General features: G+C 57.5%; 1 protein-coding gene across 1 annotated transcript; it reads right to left on the bottom strand.

Moving 5' to 3' along the window:
* Positions 1 to 2,840: 2,840 nt before the first annotated feature.
* On the bottom strand, positions 2,841 to 16,862 carry CACTIN (cactin, spliceosome C complex subunit). The gene is made up of 11 exons (XM_055547165.1): positions 14,975 to 16,862; positions 12,088 to 12,577; positions 11,440 to 11,535; positions 10,811 to 10,956; positions 9,737 to 9,899; positions 9,542 to 9,656; positions 5,993 to 6,185; positions 5,168 to 5,290; positions 4,808 to 5,088; positions 3,653 to 4,311; positions 2,841 to 3,147 (listed from the first exon to the last, which is right to left on the bottom strand). The coding sequence occupies exons 1-10, from the start codon at positions 15,145 to 15,147 to the stop codon at positions 3,821 to 3,823; spliced, it is 2,271 nt and encodes a 756-aa protein (XP_055403140.1). The 5' UTR covers positions 15,148 to 16,862; the 3' UTR covers positions 2,841 to 3,147; positions 3,653 to 3,820.
* Positions 16,863 to 18,543: the final 1,681 nt, after the last annotated feature.

The raw sequence follows: 18,543 nt of genomic DNA, 5'->3' as shown, positions 1-18,543 counted from the left end.
TAACTCCTCTTCCTTGACAAGGAGTCTCCCTGACTCCTATGCATCTGGCAGAACCCTGGATCCGAGGCTCTCTCCTCTGTAAAGCCTTGATGTCCCTCACATCAAAGGAGGCAGTCTTGTTCCTCCCAGCCTTTCCTTTAGGGAAACTCTTTGCCCCAGCCCATATGGTAGGACAATTGTGAGCCCCAGGTAGACTGTAAACCACATCTGCCCTCAAAGATCCCCCAGGCTGGAGAAAAATAAAGCTGGATACAGACATTCCCAGCCTCCTGTGTTCAGGGCAGGGCCAAAGGAAGAGACGGGGTTAAGGGGGCCCAGGAGGTGAGTCTGAAAGGCATCCTGGAGTGGGGATGGGGCAGAAGTTGTGAGAACGGGGGCTTTGTGGAATGCATAGGAGTTCCATGTGTCCAAGAGACAGGGCAGAAATTATATGTGCAAAACTTTGGAAGCACGAGAGAGCATGAGGCTTCAGGGGACTGTAAGGAGGGCAGAGAATGTGGGGCTGGGACTCCAGATTGGGGGGGAGGGTGGGCTGAGATGGAGGAGGATTGTTCCGTTCCCACTTCCTCTGCCCTGAGATAAAAGGACAGTGCTCCTTCTGGTAAACAGCCAGGGCAGGGGTCAGATAAACACACTTGACTTGAGATTAGCAAGTGCCTGGGTCACAGCAGGACTCTGCAAGGCAGGGGGCGAAAATGCTCATTTTATAGACTGGGAAACTGAGGCCTGGAGGGCAGGAAGACTGGGTCCAAGGCCACATGCAGGTGGGATCTGACCGTGAGTTCTGCGCTTCCCCCACCTCCCAGGCTGTCCGCTGGAGGTCTCTTGGTCTCTGCCCCGGCCCTGGTCAAGGGCACATGGGAGTCGTGAGAAGCGTTGAGATGGTCTGTGGGGTGGGGGTGGGGGGCCGCAGATGGTGGGAACAGAGGTCAGGCTCAGGACTGGCTTCCTGGGGCTATGGTTTCCGCTGGGAGTCGGGGAGCATCTATTCTTAGTCTCACACTCAGCCAAGGGCAGGAAGAGGCTGAGGTGGGGGTTGGGGGCAATTGAAGGATGCTGGGTGGACACTGGGCAGGGGCTGGGTCCTGGGGCAGCTGGGTGCTGTGGTGCCTCCAGTCTGCCTAATGGGTCTTCCTGACACCCAGCTTGTGTCCCACCCAGCTCACTTACCCTCTATGCCTCCCCAGTGCCCTAGAGCCCAGCACCTGGACTTGCTTTCAGCCCTGCCCAGGAAGCCCTGCAGAAGGAAATGGCAACCCACTCCAGTATCCTGGCCTGGAGAATACCCACAGACAGAGGAGCCTGGTGGGCTCCTTTCCACGGGGTCACAAAGAGTAGGACACGACTGAGTGAATTTCACTTCACTTCACTGCCCTGGAAGCACTTGTTGCCTTTTCCTCTGCAAGGCAGGCCCAACTTCCTTCTCTGTCCGGCAGCCCTGTCCTCCCAGGCCTGGCAGGGCCCTCCCCAAGGGAACCTTCAGAGCCCCTTCTGGGACCCCTAGACCTTGTGCCTCTCCTGCCCCAGCCTGAACCCTTGCCTGGAGCAGCTCTCCTCCCTTTGGACTGGGGACTCCTGCTAAACATGTGCCCAGCTATTCGGGGACATGGCCGCCTTGTTCCCCTCCCCCAGAGCCACTGTCTCCCTTGGGGTCTACAGGCCACCTGGATTGCAGAAGTGAAGTGAGGAGGAACCGAGACACTGGGACTGGGAGGACTCCTCTTGGGGCAGGTAGGGAACCTGAGGCTGGAAATGGGAGGTTGGAGAAGGCTGGGTTCTAACTCTGACAACTGGTTTCTAGGCTTGAAAACGTGGGCCTCTGTGAGTCTGTTCCCCAAATGGATGTAAATGCTGTCAGGTACGGCTGGTGTGAGGTCTGCTTAACGCCTGCTAAAGGCCAGGTCATTGCAGCCACACACAGCCTGCATGCTGAGACCAGAACAGGGCCTCACCCATCTGGTGAGCAAGCTCTGCCCCAGACTTGACCTTGCTCCAGGGCCTGTCCTGCTCCCACGACGGTGGAGCAGGCCAGGGATCAACTGGAAGCGGCTGCCCAGAGGATGCTGATTGCTCTGGCAATCAGCCATTGATTAGTGGTGGCCACGGAGGGTCCCAAAGGGGATGGATGGTGTCTTCATGCTGCTGTAACAGATATTCTTCTTCCAGGGCCAGGCTGGCTGGGTGGGCCAGGGTCTGCAGTGGGGAGTGGGCGCCCCTTGACTACATGCACTTCGTCCCCGAGTCCCCAGGCCCTGCTATCTAGAACGGGTCGCTGACGTATGAGAACATGTGGGGCAGGGCACATCAGTGGAGACCAGAGCTGAACCAGAGGCTCCTGGACAGTTAAGTCAGGGTTGGGAGATGACTGGGGGACCTGGGGGTGTCAGTCTCAGTGCTGGGGACCTAGGAGCAGATCACTCCCTGAGGGTGGCCATCCTGGGCACGGTGGGGTGTGGAGCCCCCACCCCTGATGCCAGGAGTCCCCCAGGTCCTGACAACCACAGTTGTCCCTAGACACCGCTGAGCATCGAACCCTGGGTTAGGTGAACAGCTAAGCACCCCCTGGGGTGTTTAGGAATGCACCCTCCTTCTGGGGGGTGAGGGTAGAGGGCAAAGATGGAGGAAACCCTCAGATGACAAGGAGCTCCCTCGGGAACGGTTATCGACTATTTTTAGGGGTTGTACTTGTTTTCTAAAAGGTCTTGGTTGTTTGGTGTCTTAGTTCTGACAGATGTACTGTGGTTACACAAGATGTTAGCAATGTGGACAGCTGGGTGTGGATATGGGCATTGAGGGCGGGAACGCGAGATGACCTCTGCGGCATTTCTGACAATCTAAAATTATTCTAAAATAAAATGTTTATTAAAAAAAACATGCACTCTCACAAGTAGACCAATTAAAGGAAAATAAACAAGATTTTTCTCCCCCCACCTAAAAAAATCTTTGTAGAGAAACAACCTGAAATGTACATATTTCCAGATGAAATAAGGTGTCTGGACCACGCTGTCTGAGGAGTGGAGGCAGCCCTTCAGGCTTCTTCTCACTTGAGGCTGGAAATGTCTCCATAAGAAATTGTTAAAAAGCAGCCTGTTTCTGGGGCAGGGCAGGAGCGGGGGCCGGCCTGGGGCCCCACTGGCACTCTGTGACCTGGTGAGAGATCGTACCTGTCAGACTCTCCACTGTCCCCATCCAAGACTTGGGGACAAGGAGGGCGGCTCTGGGTGGCATCCTTAAGGGACAGGAGAATGCCCAGGCCAGATGGGGCCCCCGGAGCGGCAGCTATGGAAGGATATTGCTCCCAGACTTGATAGTGGGCAGTAACGGGACCTCCATGCCCATGGGGAGGAGACTGACCCCCAGCCAGCACAGGGGGTGAGCTGGGGGACCTGAGAGCTCAGACATCCCCAGATGGCCTCTTGGGGAGCATGCACTCAAGGCCCTGGAGCCTGGGTCCCACTGGTCCCACACCCACCCATCAGCGACCTGGGCCAGTGAGTTCCCTGCCGGCCCTGAGGCCCTGACTTGAGATGGCTGATGTGGGGCCTGTCTCGCTTGGGGCTCAGCGTCAGCCCAGGGACCGAGGTCTGGCGACACCTGCCGGGTCCCTGGGCTCTGAAAACCCCCAGCAGCCCCTCCAGTGCCACAGGCCCACCTGTCTGTGCGTCCCCTCAGCTTTCCCAGGTAGGCTCCGCAGGGAAGTGGGACCTGTTCATGCAGGGAAGGGGGGGGCGCCCTGCGAGGACCAGGCCCCGCCAGGGGAGGCTGCGGGCTCTGCACAAGCCCTCTCTGGGTCGTGGGGCTCCAGGAGGGGTCCCGGCCATCACCGCCGGTAGCGGTAGCGTTTGAAGTGGAACCAGAGCTGGAAGATGCCATTGGCAAACTGGCAGCGGAAGCCGTGGCGGTGCGAATACTCCCACTCGCGGTTGACGATCTTGAAGGCGATGTCCTCGTAGGGCGGCCCGGCATGGAAGCGGAGCGTGGCGAAGTCCTTGTTGTCGGCGCAGGCCTCCAGGAAGTACTCAGGCGTGGAGCGCTTGTCGATGAGATCGGGGTAGAAGATGTTGAACTTGTAGCCCTGCACAATCTTGGGTGGTGGGTTGTCGAAGTCGTAGTGCGTCTGGTTGTACTTGTTCCACTCGAAGCCGGTGTGCACGCGGTTGAAGAAGCGCGGCTTGCGCGGCCGGTACTTGTCCGCCCACAGGTAGGCCTTGCCGGTCAGCGGCATCTCCACGCTGAACTGGGCCTCGTCCTGGCCCATGCCCTCCTTGGCTCGCCGGAAGAAGATGTCCTCTGCACTCTCGCTGGCGTCGCCTGCAGGGAGTGAGGTGGGGGGCGCGTTACCTGGGACCCCGGACACCCCCGTCCGGCCTCCCTGCCTGTCACACTCCCCGCTCCCAGCCTGCCTGCCCTGCGCCCCCTGTCCTCCCAGGTGGGCACCAAACACCACGTGTGCCCTTGCTGAGTTGCCCGAAGGGCCTGGTAGTTAGAGGCCCACCTGGGGACCTTGGATCCGGTCTCCCTGAGGCGGTTTCTCCTCTGTACCAGGAATGATGGCTGCCCCGGGAGGCCCAGGCCCGGGCCCATGGGCCATGTAAGGAGCTCAGAGCGGAGCCGGGCACTGGAGATAACCACCACCATCCCCGTGTCCTTTAGACAAACAAGCAAGTGAACCAAGGGACACTCAGGAGAGCTGGAGGAGGATCCAAGTGGGTTCAAGGACAATGCCCCCTTCTCCGCTGGGAAGCCCCGCCCTTGCCCACCCCATAAACAGGGAAGCCCCACCTCTTGCCGCACCCCCACCGCGCACCTGTGACCTGAAGCTGCTGCCGCGACAGCTGCAGGCGCTGCAGGTCCTCGTCCGGCTCCAGCACGTGGGCATCCAGCGGCAGCTCATGAGCTGTGAGCAGCCGCGGGCTGTACTTGCCGGCGTCATAGTCGTCCAGGCTCTGCTGGATCAGGTCCTCCTCCATGAGCACCGCCTCCCCGTCTGCCTCGCCCTCCGCTGGTGTGGCCCCTTCGGCCTCCGGCTCTGCAGGGCCGCCCTCCGAGGGCCCAGGCGGGGTGGGGGCTGGGTCCTCAGGCTCCAGGCTGCAGAGAGGGCTGGGCTGAGCAGGGCCGGCAGCGGAAGAGGGTCCTGGGGAGCAGGGACAGACAGGCCAGGACTTACCTGTGGCCGGGAGATGGCGGCTCCTGCTTGAGGATGGGGAATAGCGGCTCGCTCTCCACACCCTGCTCCTGCTTCAGCTTGTACAGCTTCTGCCGCAGCACATCCTGGTGCCGCTCCCGGAGCCTGGGGGGCAGGCCAGGCGGTCATCCGGAAGCCCCATGGGGAAGGCCCCTACCCAAGATTTCTCATGACCCCCAATTTGCAGCAAGGACCAGGTTGAGGGCAGCAAGGGGCTGCAGCACAGACAGACACCAGGAGAGGGCAGGTCCCTGCCCTGGGCCGGAAAAGGACCGTGGACTGGTGATGCTATGCTAAGTCACTTCAGTCGTGTCCGACTCTGTGCGACCCCACAGACGGCAGCCCAACAGGCTCCCCCATCCCTAGGATTCTCCAGGCAAGAACACAGGAGTGGGTTGCCATTTCCTTCTCTGATGCATGAAAGTGAAAAGTGAAAGTGAAGTCACTCAGTCGTGTCCAACCCTCAGCAACCTCATTGACTGCAGCCCTCCAGGCTCCTCCATCCATGGGATTTTCCAGGCAAGAGTACTGGAGTGGGGTGCCATTGCCTTCTCCGAGGAAGAGGATAAATTTAGAAGTGACTGCATTCTGTGGCAGACAGGAACTGTGTTTACACGATGGTCCCAAGCACACAGAGAATTCAAACACTGGGAGAGTGGCGCCTGTGGATGGGACAGGCAGTGGCCTCTGGGGCTTCCTGTGATGTCTACTGACCCAGGAAAACAAAGGCTAAGTGCTCAGTGGAGGCTGGAAGGAAGGCGGCTGGGAGCTGGTGGGGGTGCCCCCAGTGAGGCCCCGCCTGCTTACCTGGCACGTGCCATGTGGGCCCGCAGCTGCTGGAGCAGGCTCTCCCAGTAGCCCATGTCCAGGTTGGGGCCCCCAGCCCGGATCTTGCCCTCGATGCCCTGGAAGATGACCTGCAGCTGGCTGTATGTCTTCCCCTTGAAGACTGACTGCACGTCGGAACTGACTGAGGCGTTGACCCCCTCTCGCCGCTCACCTGAAGTGGGGCAGGGGTGGCTCAGGTAAGGGCTGGGCCCAGGCCCTAACCCCTCACATTTGAGAGGCCCCAGATATCGAGGCACAGGCTGACTGACCCCTGTCCCTCACACTGGTTGGCTTCCTTGTTTGTGGCTCATCAGACAGCAAGCTGTGTACACTCCCACCCAGCCCCAGAGCCTCTGCACATGCCATGCGAGCTTTCCACCAGCAGTAAGTTCTTCCCCATGAAGCCGGCCTCCTAGATCCCAGCCATCCTCAGTCCTGAGACAATGTCCCGTCCACTGAGAGGCCTTCCACAGTCACCAGCCTACTCCCTTGGCCTAAGGGCCTAACTCTCAGTCTCCCAAGGGCGGGAACCTCCAGCTGCTGTTTGCTTAGCACTGTGCTGGGCTGGGTGAATGTAGGGCAGGCAACCAGCTCATGTTCCCTGCTCAAAAGCTGGCTTCTCCAACCCCTGCCAGTGGACAGAAGGTCAGTTAATCAGACAGGGTCAAGAAGAACCCGAGTCCCTTCAGCCAACCAGCGTGGGACCCTGCAACCAGCAGTTGGGCTCCCAAGCAGCACTGGCTTCAGCGGGACCTGTAGGACCAGCAGCTTGGCTGTGGTCTCTCGCAGGTGCAAATATATCATGGGACCAAAACCGAATCTGGCAGCAGCCTTCACACCCAGCCAGGCAGGACCGTGTCCTGCACTGACTCAAATATAAGCCAGGCCTCTGCTTGTTGACACAGATGGAGCCATCAGTGAAAACTTAACAATCCACAGAAGCCACAGACGCTAAGCCACTGTCTAAAGGACCTAAGGGGGCTTTAACAGGGTGGGGAACTGGGGAGGCCACACGGGTGTCTGAGGACCCACTTTCTCCTGCAACCCTACTGTATAGTGAGGATTCCCCATCTACAAAGGTGAGAAGGGGAGGTGATGGGAGGGGAAAAGAAAAAAAAAAGGAGGACTTTCCTGAAGGTCCAGTGATTAAGACTGCGCTTCCACTACAGTGGGTACAAGTTCAATCCCCAGGTGGGGAAGTTCCACATGCAGTGCGCCTGGGGGTGGGGCAACAGGAAAGAAAAAAGAAAAGAGAAGGAAGAGAAGGAAGGAAAGGAAAGGGCCAGTTTAACTGGAAAGGGGGAAGGCTGCCATCCTCAGGGCTCTGGGAACAGTGGGGCACACCTCTCAGCTCCCCTCCTCTCTCAGAAATCAGGCCCAAAGCAAACACACTTGCTCTTTGAGGACACCTGGAGCCACCTGGGGCCCCAACCACAACATGCAGGGGGAAAGGGGACAGAGGGGTCACTGATGCAGTGGGGATGGGGAGGGGCCAGGAGGGGCCATGGGCCAGGCACTCAGGGAGCTCTGGAAACAGGGCAGGGGTACGGGACCGGGTACAGACACTTGGCACAATGCCCCTTCACTTTCCTGCAGCCTTGGGGCGGGGCTGTGCTTCAGAAAGAAAACAGCCAGAGCCAAGCTCCAGCCCCAGCTCTGCAAACACCAGTGAGGGGAGAGGAAATGCTTCCTGACATTTGGGACACCAACAATTTCCTGCCTCACTCTAGAAGTTACTGGAGGGTGCGGGGCCAAGCTGCAGAAAAGAGCTGTGGGGTCCCAGAAAGCAGGGTTCCACTGCTGGTGTGAAGGCAGGAAGCCCCAGAAGGGTGGTGGCGGACAACCCCACCCTCAGGGGAACAGGGAGGAAGGGCCCAGGGAGGGGGGCAGGGGGCCGGATGGGAGCCTCCCAGGTGTCTGGCCCCCTGAGGAGTGAAGCGGAAGGTGGGGTCATTGGTGAAAAATCCCCCATGCCTTCCATGGTCCTGAGCTGAGGCGTCAACTCCATAAAGGTGGATGCTGTTTTGAATGTTTGATGACCGTGTGCTCACTTCTCTTCTGGAAACCCTCCGGGAGGTTGTCCCCTGTGCACAGGAAGAACACCCAGGCTCTGGGGACGCTGCTGACCACCCCTGGTGGCCAAGCTACTCACTCACTGGCCTGGGTGTGCCCCCAGAGTCATGCCCCAGGCTGTCATCCAGTCCAAGGGCCTTGCGGCACCTCTCAACCAGCACCTCTGCCAACCAAGCAGCTGTTTCTGGACATTTCTCTGTTGTTGTTTCGGGGTTTTTTTGGTCGTACTGTGAGGGTTGTGGGAGCTTAGTTTCCTGATCAGGGACAGAACCCGGGGCCTGCAGCAGTGGGAACGCTGGGCCCTAACTGCTGTGCAGCCGTGGAAGTCCTCTGGACGTGCACTGCTGATGGCAGAGCCCCTTCCTTTCTCTGGGACTCACTACAGGATGCGCCCCGAGAGGAGGGCTGACAGAAACACAACTCCACTTTTGAAGATAAAGGATGCTCCTCCTCTAAGAGGAAGGAAACAGCCCCGACCACCCCGTCTGAGCAGCATGTACACAGGCTCAGGGGACAGAGGGCGCCTGTCCCTCAGCTGCCGTGGGTGGGCAGTGAGAGTGGGCTTAGAGCTTAGCAACACAGGCTCAAGGCCCCCAGGAGCTGGATGCCGTTAAAGCCAGTGGCTTCAAGGGGCAGGGGCAGTGGGGCTCCTGTGGTTGCTGACAGGCTTTTATAACGGTGGCTCTCAACCAGAGTTGAACCTGCTTCCTCTCAGGGGCCACTGGGCCATATAGGGAACATCTGTGATTGTCACGACTGGGAGCTCTTGGCACTGAGTGGGTGGGGGCAGGGAGGCTGTCCACACCCCACAGGGCCCAGGACAGGCCCACAGAAAATGGTCTGGGCCCAGATGTCAGCAGTGCTGTGGGGGGAGACACTGCTTTAGAGCTTGTCCTCTTTGCAATTATATGCATGTAATCATTTTGAAGAAAAGAAAAGCAATTAAAAAGGAACACAGATTTCCTTAGTGGTCCAGTGGTTAAGACTTGGAGCTTCCACTGCAGGGGGCATGAGTTTGATCCCTGGTCAGGGAACTAAGACCCCACAAAACACATGGTGTGGCCAGAAAAACCCCCCAAACAAGAAAAAAGCCCTCCATACAGCACAGGTTCCTACCAAGTGGAGTTGGGTCCTGTTCTCACTGAAACAGACTGAGCCTCCAGTGAAAACTTAACACCCAAACGGAAGAGTCCTACTGGTGCTGATACCACAGAACCCAAGTGCTAGGCAATTGTTTAAAGGAAGCCCTTGACACTGCTGGGTGAGACTCCCCCACCAGCAGAAGAGCCCCTCGCTTAGCACCAGCTGTTCCTGATGGCTTGCAGAGGCCTGATGAGGCTGTGGCTACCCCAGGGGGGAGGCAGAGACTTGCAGAGAATCGGGTCTTCTGTGGAGCCACCTGACCTGCTCCTACCAGACCCAGAGGTGCGACACTGCTGGCCTGGCCCACATTACCTGGCCCCTTGCCCGAGGCCTCCAGCTTTCGGAGCTTGGAGATCTCGTCCTCTGTAATGATTGTCATGTCCCTCCAGAAGTCTGCGTTCTTGCCCTGCTCGAGTTCCATGTAGACCTGGAGGAGGGGGCATGGCTGGCGTGAGGGCATGCCTGGGGCCTGGAGGTGGTGGTGGGGGGGCACACCGCAGGGCGCACCTGGATGTCCTCTAGCAAGTCCTCCATGTCAGCCACCGTGAGGCCGTTGAGGAAGGTATAGGGCTCATGCATCTCCACGGCCAGGTCGTCGTCCTCGGCACTGATGTACTTGGCCAGCAGGTCGATGGGCTTGGCCCGTCCGTCCCGGATGCGGATCTTGGACCTGCCAGGGAGCAGAGGGCAGAGTCAGAGCCAGGGCTGCGTCCTCACTCCCAGACTGGGAGCCAGGAGAGGAGCCCAGCCTGCTGTGGGCGGCAGTCAGGGAAGGCTTTGTGCAAAACGAGGCATCAGGCCGAGAAGCAAGAAAAGTTGGAAGGCACAGGCCCTGAAAGAGGCAGAGACAGGACAAGGTGGGGTCTGAAGAACAGTGGGTGGGCCACAAGAGAGGAGCAGAGAGGACAGCCTGGGCGAAAGATCTAAAGCCTCAGTGCTGTGCATGGGGAAGGGCATCAGAGGCTAACCCTGTTCCAACCCCAGAGAGCCCTGTGACCAGGCGGGTCTGAGCCCCTGGGGACTGTGGGTAGCCAGGTGAGTAGGGGCCAGGCCTGAGGCTCGCACAGCCCACATGACCTCAGACAACTCTTGACACCTCAGGAGCCTCGCTTTCCTTGTTTGTAGATGAAGCTGATGAGCAAAACGCCTCAAAGGCTGGGGACAGCCAGGGCCTAGCCAGTCAGGGCTGGTTGGTACCCTCTACTCAGCTGTATGTTTGTACCACCCACAGCACCTGGCATCACGGGGTGAGAGTGCAATGATGAGGGAAGCAGACAGAAAGTGAGTCAGGAGGGGCCCTGAGGAGGCGCGAGGTGCAAGCTTGAGGGCCAAGGGGGCAGGGTGGGGAGCAAGGGTGGGTCCCACCCGCTCAGGTCCAGGAGGAGGGGGCATCTAGGAGGAGGAGGGGCATGTCCAGGAGCAGGAGGAGGGGCGAGCCCAGGAGCAGAAGGAGGAAGAGGAAGGGCAGGTTTAGTAGGAGGAGGGGCAGGCCCAGGAGCAGGAGGAGGAAGAAGAGGAAGGACAGGTTTAGTAGGACGAGGGGCGGGCCCAGGAGGAGGAGGGGTTGGGGAGCCCAAGCACCGAAGCTTGGCCTGCTGCAGGTGAAAGTTGTCTTCCTGCTCCTCCCAGGTCTTGAAGTGCTCCGCCTCCTTCTCTCGCTGCAGCATCTCCAGCTCCTGCTCCCGCATGGCCTTCTCTCGCTCCCGCTCCAGCCGCAGCTGCTTCACCTGAGGGTGCATGCAGAGAATGACGGGGGACAGCAGACGACAGGGTCTCGTGAGGTCTGCCCTTATCCTCTGAGCCTGTGGGGTTCCCCAAGGTTTGGGGGGGGGGTACTGTTCCCGGCGCCTGGCCCCAGTGGGCTGGCCCTGGACACAGGAATCCATCCAGGGATGCCTGAAGCTCTGGACAGACCCTGGGGGAGAAGGGAACCCTCTTTCTACTAGAGACACAGTAGCTTTAGTGGCCAGGGCTGCTCTGGCCACCCAGCAGGGAGGGCCTTAGAATAAATCCTGGAGGCCAGCAAAGCTGAGGTACTGTCACTGCCTGAGCCTCTGGATCCAGCCATGCCTGAGGCCAATCTCCCCTGAACTTTCCACGAAAGCCAATCAGGTCCCTCTGGACTTAAGCCAGGGTGAGCCAGACTCATTTTCTGTCTGCTTCCCTTGAATCCCTCAGGAGGGAAGCAGGGAACCCCAGGGCACCCCCACCTTTTGCAGCTCCAGACGGTTGTCTTCCTGGATCCTCTTGTTCCGCTCCTTCAGCTCCTTCTCCTCCAGGTGGCTGATCCCCTTCTTCTCCAGGGCCTGGAAGGGCCAACCACACTCCCGCTGAGACAGATGCCTCCTCCCACCACCCTCCCTGGGAACACCCAGCACAGCCTCCCACACTTCATAACTGCTCTACCAGGTGGGGACCCACCAGGCTGAAGCACCTGCTCTGCTGATGTGGGGTGTGAGGCTGAGGGATTCGGCTGCCTGCAGAACTGTGGCCTGCAGAATCGGCTCAGTCCACTCCAGCATCATGGAGCTCTGCCCAGACCATGGAATCCCACCCTGCAGGTGATGCTGAGACCCTGTTCTCCCATTCTGCCTGAGGTTAGGCTGGTTCTGTGGGTGGAGGGCCTGAAATTTTACACCACAGGAGAGTGTCATCAGAGGAGAAGCTGGCGGAAGCTGGTGTGTGTGCTCGTGCCGGCACACAATGTCAGTGGCAGGTACAATCTGGGCACATGCACTGGGAATGCTAAACAATGTCTTTGGAAATAAGCTGTAACCAGTGTATGAAGCAAAAGGCAGAAAGGACTGGCAAGCAACATGAGCAGGACTAAGGGCCCAGCCTGGCTGCCCGAGGCTCACCTTGTTCCAGATGAAGGTGCCCAGCAGGTTGTTGTCACCAAAGGGGTTGTCAGTGTTGGTATAACCCATGTACTCCTCGCCCCAGCCCATCTTCTCCCGTTTCTTCCGCTCCTTGGCCTCCTTCTTGGCCAGCCGGCGTGCCCGCTTCTCCTCAGGAGTCTCGAAGGCCTTCATCAGCTCCTCCTGCTGCTTCCGTTCTTCGCGCAGCCTCAGGCGTTCCTGCAGGCTCTGTTGCTGGCTCAGGGCTGCTGCCGCTGCCTCCCGGGGGCTCTGTGAGTGGTCCCTGGATGCGGAGCTGGACACTGAGGAGCCTGGGGACCAGGAACGTGTCCGTTGCCGCCGCTGCCGGTGAGCCCACTGGCCCCGCTGCTGCTGCTGCTGCTCATCGCTCGAGTCAGACTGAGAGGAGTGGTCCTGGGCGTGCCGGTGGGCAGGAGGGGGGCTCCGGGTCTGCCTTCCTCGCCGTGGTTGCTCCTCTTCTGAATCCGACCTGTGGCGGGAACCCGCGAAGCTCTGCTTGCCACCAGCTGGCCAGTCACCTGTCCCACTGCCACTGACTGGGCAGGCACCTGCTGGGGGCCAGGAGCTGGTCTAGGTTCTGGGAACATAGCAGTGACCCAAACACTGATGGTCCCTGCTTCTGTGGGGCTCACATCAACAAGTGTGACACTAGATGGGACCATGAGCCACTAGGATAGTGACAGTGCATTAGGGCATGTAGAGGTCAGAGAGGAGCTCGCTACGAAGGTGACACTGGAGGAAGTGTGGGCGAGCTACGGGGAGATCTGGAGAGAGTGATGGGGCAAAGGGCACAGAAGGAGCAAAGGCCCTTGGGCAGGAATTCATTTGGCATATTTAAACAACAGCAGGCAGGCCTGTGTAACTGGAGCAGAGTGAGTGAGGGGGAGAATGGGAGGGAGGACAGGAGGGCAGGTGGCCTGGGCCAGATGGTGAGGGAACTATAAGCTCTGTCCAAGGTGTCCAGGGGGGCTTCCCTGGCAGCTCAGTCGTAAAGAATTTGCCTGCAATGCAGGAGACATGGGTTTGATCCCTGGGTTGGGAAGATCCCCTGGAGAAGGAAATGACAACCTACTCCAGTATTCTTGCCTAGAGAATTCAATGGACAGAGGAGCGTGGTGGGCGACAGTCCATGGGATTGCAAAAAGAGTCAGACGCAAATTAGCAACTAAACAACAACAAGGTGTCCAGGGAGGGCTTACAGAAAGAAGGTGGTGTTTGCCGGCTCTATAGGACAGGCAGGAGCAAGACTGGCGGCGATACAGAGCCTTGACAGGGCAGGTGAGGCGGGCAGGCAAAGTACGAACCCTGGGGATAGATTCTTTAATGTTGGGGGCCTTTGAGCAACTAAATCTGTCTTTATTTTGTCCAGTGCTCCACCCATTAAGCTCACGAGAAAAAACTTACGCCTTGAAAACCAATTATTTGGCATTACTTAAACAAAAACTACAAACTTGGTCAAATCTTCATAAATGACATTGATTTTCATGACCTATCTAGAGTGGCTGATTCTTGTGAATAGCTAAAATCTTAGAAACCAATAGGTGACAATAACAATTTATAGCTACCCACAAACCACTGCTAAAACATCAACATTAAATGTTAAACCAGAGTCAGCAAACTTTTTCTGTGAAGAGTCAGATGGTGGATGGCACAGTAAGTCAACTCTGCTATCACAGGGCAGAAGTGGCCCATGAACAGCACATGAACTAACTGGCCTAAGTTTGTTCAATAAAATTTTATTTCTAGATGCCAAAACTTGAATATCATGTAATTTTAATGTGTCATGAAGTACTACTCTTTTGTCTTTCCCATCCCACCCCCTCCCCTCGACATTTAAACATGTAAAAGCTATTCTTGGTCCATAGGCTGTAGTTTACCAAATCCTGGTTTAAACCATCTCTTTACTATTTTCACTCCTTTTGTCTTCCTGGAATTCCTGGGTGACAGTGATCTTATGAGACTCAAAAGGAAAAGCCACCTTCTCAAACCTAGAGGGTGATCAGTGGATGACAGCCACCCTGGCTATCGTGTGGAGAACAGGCTGGAGGGATGGGAGACAGTGCATGCTTCCAGAGCCCCCGTGGAGATCCTGAGGGCACAGATGACAGAACTTGGATGAAAGTGGGGCAGGGACTGCCATTTACAGGCTGAGCCAGCAGTAGAACCTAGCTCTGAGAGTCAGTCCCTATCTCCATGCTGATTCCCTTGTGTTGGAACAGACTCAAGCAGACTCAAGCCAAGTCTGGTCAGGTCCCCCATCTCCAGAAGAAAAGGGCTGTGGGCAGATGGAAAGCCGAGCAACAAGTCCGAGGACTCAATCGAGTCCTGCCACCTGTCATCAACGGTTCTCTCTCACACCCCAGGAACAGGTGTTGTCACTTTTACTTCGGAAATCCCTTTCAAATCTACCCACTTTCTCACTGTACCTTCCCAAGGCCTCCCCTCGAGAAAGCCATCATCATCTGTTGCCTGGACAACTGTTACTACGTTCCTGCTCCTTGGTGTCACTCCTGCAGTCCCGCTGAGTCCCTTCTTCAGGCGAAAACCAGTGGGAATTGTGCAAGGTAATCCAGACATCACTTCTTGGTTCGAAATCCTCCATAGCTCCCTGCTCCCCTCTAAATAACCCTCAAATGCTTCAACGGTACACAAGCCTGCACGATCTGGTCTCCCGCTTCCTCTCCGACCTCATCGATTCCCCAACTCCTCGCTTCTGGAGCCTCTCGCTTTCCTATCGCTGCCTGGTCAATTCCGACGTCCTCAGACGTCCCCCTTTTGAGGAAGCTCTCCCTGACTAGCTCGAGGGGATCTCAGCTCCCCAAAGCCTGGAGCTGGACCTCCAGCGCGGCTCACACAACTACCCTACCTGCGATCCCGACTCCTCCGCCTCCGTCTGCGTCGTTCCTCGTCGTCTCGGCGACGCCGGTTTCGCCGCCCATGGCTTCCGCTCCGACTTCGGCTCCGATTCCCGCTCCGGCTCCGTTGCCTTCGACCCCTGCGACCAGCCGACCGCGAGCGCGAGCGTGTATCCCGACCCATCGGCTGGGACCGTGGCGACGGGGCTGACACAAATACCCGGGGCCTGTGCCGGGGGCCTTCCTCTCTTGTGGCGCGTGCCTGGTTGCCCCGCCCACGCCTGAGCAGGGAGATTGGAACCCATCCTGTCGCCCCATGCCGCGGGGACTTCGATCCTCCTTAACCTCTCCACTGTCCTCAATGTGGCCTAAGTGATGGACTCCGGCCGGACTGTCGCCGCCAGAATTTGGGATTCGCTCTTCAGGCAAAACTAGGGGCAGGCCCAGGTGGGTCCTAGCGCCTTAGCGAATCAGAGGGGTAGTGGGCGGAGCAAATGCGAAAGAGGACCTGTAAAGGGCGGGGCATGGGGAGGCGGGACCAAGAAACCGGCCTAGAGAGGAAGAGGAGCCGGCATGGGAGGGGCCTAGGAGGCGCGGTCAAGAGAAGGCGGGGTCTCTGGGGCGTGGCCTAGGAGACGTCTTGGGGGCGAACTCTCGCTGGTCTTGAGGCGGGGAAGCCTCCAGACTGTAGGTTTAAATCCAGGCTGCTCCAGGAGACCAGGGGTGGGTGCTGGTATGGAGACCGAAAAGTCTTAGATGATGGGCTGACCCTCTGTGAGAGTCCTCATCATGCTACACCACTGCCAATACCTGTGTTTCTTGGATTAAGCTTTGAAAAAACACTTCCATAACGTCTTAAGTTCCTCATTAACTCATTTTATAGATTGGGAAATTGAGGCCAAGAGAGAGTCACGCCAAAATCCCGCCCCCAAAGAGCCAGTGTGGAGCTCATTGGTGGCCCATCCGGCTTTGTCCTGTGGGTGCTGGCAAACCGTGGGAGGGCTTTGAGCGGGGAGGGATATAAGGGGCCTTTAGGTGGAGTCCCTGCAGGGCCGTTAGGCAGGGGCAAGAGCACAAAGGGGTGAGAGTGGAAGCCCGAGATCTGGAGGAGCCCAAAGTCCTGCTCTGGGTTCCCCAAACCCCACCCCCAGGGGATGGTGCTTAATTCTTTAAGCCAACTCTTTAAATGTGTAGAACACAACTTCCAGACACCATCCTAGATGCTAGCTTTGCATATTCTGCTTGGTGCTGCACCGCGGGTTGGAGGGTGGTGGCATGGAGGCAACCCTTGTTAACTGCCTGTCTTGGGATATGGGTTGTCCTGGTGACAGGCTGGCCCAAAACGTTATTTTCCCCATCCGGAGGCATCCTTGAGCATGGTCACATAAGGGGAACATAGTCGTGATCGCCTAGTCTTGTGTACCAACGAGCTGTGCCATCTGTGTCTGGGATCAAAACTGGGTTGTCAAGGGCTTGCTCAGAGACAGAATCTTGTTTTCAATGCAGTGTTTCTCAAATTGGGAGTCAGGGAGAAATATTTTCCCCTTAAAAGGGGTCCATGCATTACTCAGTTTGACGGACTGGCAGAACAATCTCTGGGGAGTGTTTGTTCCTGAGGTCAGCTTTTATTTATTTAAAAAGATCTTTTTGGCCAGGCAGCATGTGGGATCTTAGTTTTCTGCTGCTGCTACTGCTGCTGCTAAGTCGCTTCAGTCGTGTCCGACTCTGCGCGACCCCATAGAGGGCAGCCCACCAGGCTCCCGTCCCTGGGATTCTCCAGGCAAGAACACTGGAGTGGGTTGCCATTTCCTTCTCCAATAGATGAAAATGAAAAGTGAAAGTGAAGTCACTCAGTCGTGTCTGACCCTCAGCGACCCCATGGACTGCAGCCCACCAAGTTCCTCCATCCATGGGATTTTCCAGGCAAGAGTACTGGAGTGGGGTGCCATTGCCTTCTCCCTTAGTTTTCTGACCAGTAATCAAATCTGCGTCTCCTGGGGTGGAGTCTTAACCACTGGCTTGTCAGGGGAGTCCCCTGTGGTCAGCTTTTAAAAAAAATTTTTGAGCTGAAGTGTAAGCCAATGGTACTAAAGCATTTGGGTCCGTTGTTGATTTTATTTATCGTCATTCTTACTAAGGTTTCTTTGTGTTCTCCTTCAAAGTCAGTCTTTAAACTCACACCCAGACCACCAGAGAGAGAGAGAGAGGCGGCTGATGCTTATTACCCGATTTATTAGAGAACTCTTCAAAGTAAAAAGGGGGGGTGGGGTGGCGGGGCTGGGGTGGGGAGGATCTGGGGCTGCATACGAGTGTTATGGGGCCAGCAGTGGCTGCGGTCACAGAGGCGCCCACGGCTCTGGGTTTGAGCGGGCTGGCGTCCTGCGCCCGAGGAGGCTGAGCCCCGGATTGTCACACACCAGACCACGGGGGCTGAGCACACGGGACCCCCAGTGAGATTAAGACACACAAGGTTTGCAGTTCTGTTGTGTTTGGAAATCAGTTGGGCCATAAAAATGGGGTTGGGGTGGGGACAGGCGATGCAACTGAATTACCAGAGAAGGCGACCGAGGGTGCTTGCTCTGGGGTGGGAACTGAGGGGCTGCGGCGACAGTACCATGGCAGGGGACCCCATGGGGATGGGAGTATTGCACTGAGCCAGGTGATGGGAGGAAGGGGGTGAGAGGAGGCAGAGGATGGAGGCTGGGAGGGGACACGTGGGAGGTCCCACCTTGTCAGTCTCAGGACACACCTTTCCCGTGTCCAGTATGGCACGGCAGACAGTGCCCATGTTCTCAGTGACAGCAGCTGTCAAGGACAAGCTGGGATGGAACTAGGGCATCACCACCAAGGAGTTGGCAGATTGCTATCCTGGGGGTGGGATGACAGCTGGGTGGGTCCAGGGCCCTTCCTGTTGGGGGTCTGGGGAAGGCCATGAGTTCGCTGCATGTTACAAATAAGGTCTTGCCTTCCCACCCTCTCACCCTGACCATAAGCACACGCTTCCCGGCAGCCTAATCCGAGGCCCACCTTGCATCCATGTGACAGTTCTCTGAAAAAGGGACAAAAAAAATACAACCAACACAAAGGGGACTCTGAAGGGGTATTCATGACTTAGCACAGGAATGCAAACATCATGATGTCCAGGAGGTTTGCAAACTTCTCCAAGTGAGCATCTGTCTGTGATTCACTCAGGAAAGCCCCAGGGCCCCACTCCCCGGCTCCAGGTGGCTGAGGGCGCCCTGGACATGGGGCCTGCTGCTCTGGTCGTCCCCAAGGGATGCACCACATCTCTGCAGCTGGCCTTGGGGGCCTGGGCAGGGGCTCTGATGTCAGCCTTGGGGCAACGTAACAGTGGAGGTTAAGTCATCTTCAGACCTCTGCCCATTCAGCCCACCTCCTCCAGGCGGGACAGGGCAGGCACCAACTGGGGACTTGTGCGCATGGGGCACTGTGGACAGTGCCTTGGTGGAAGTCCAGGTGAGGATGCTCCAGGGTCTGGACACCCCCTTGCGGGTAGGAAGGGAGCAGAACACCTGTAGGATTTTTCTGATGGATCCTCTTCCCCAAGCCTCGTGCTGCG

Source organism: Bubalus kerabau, chromosome 1 (genome assembly GCF_029407905.1).
Source record: "Bubalus kerabau isolate K-KA32 ecotype Philippines breed swamp buffalo chromosome 1, PCC_UOA_SB_1v2, whole genome shotgun sequence".
Taxonomy (NCBI): domain Eukaryota; kingdom Metazoa; phylum Chordata; class Mammalia; order Artiodactyla; family Bovidae; genus Bubalus; species Bubalus kerabau.
The sequence above is the reverse complement of the archived record's forward strand: the minus strand, read 5'-3'. Positions and strand labels throughout refer to the sequence as shown.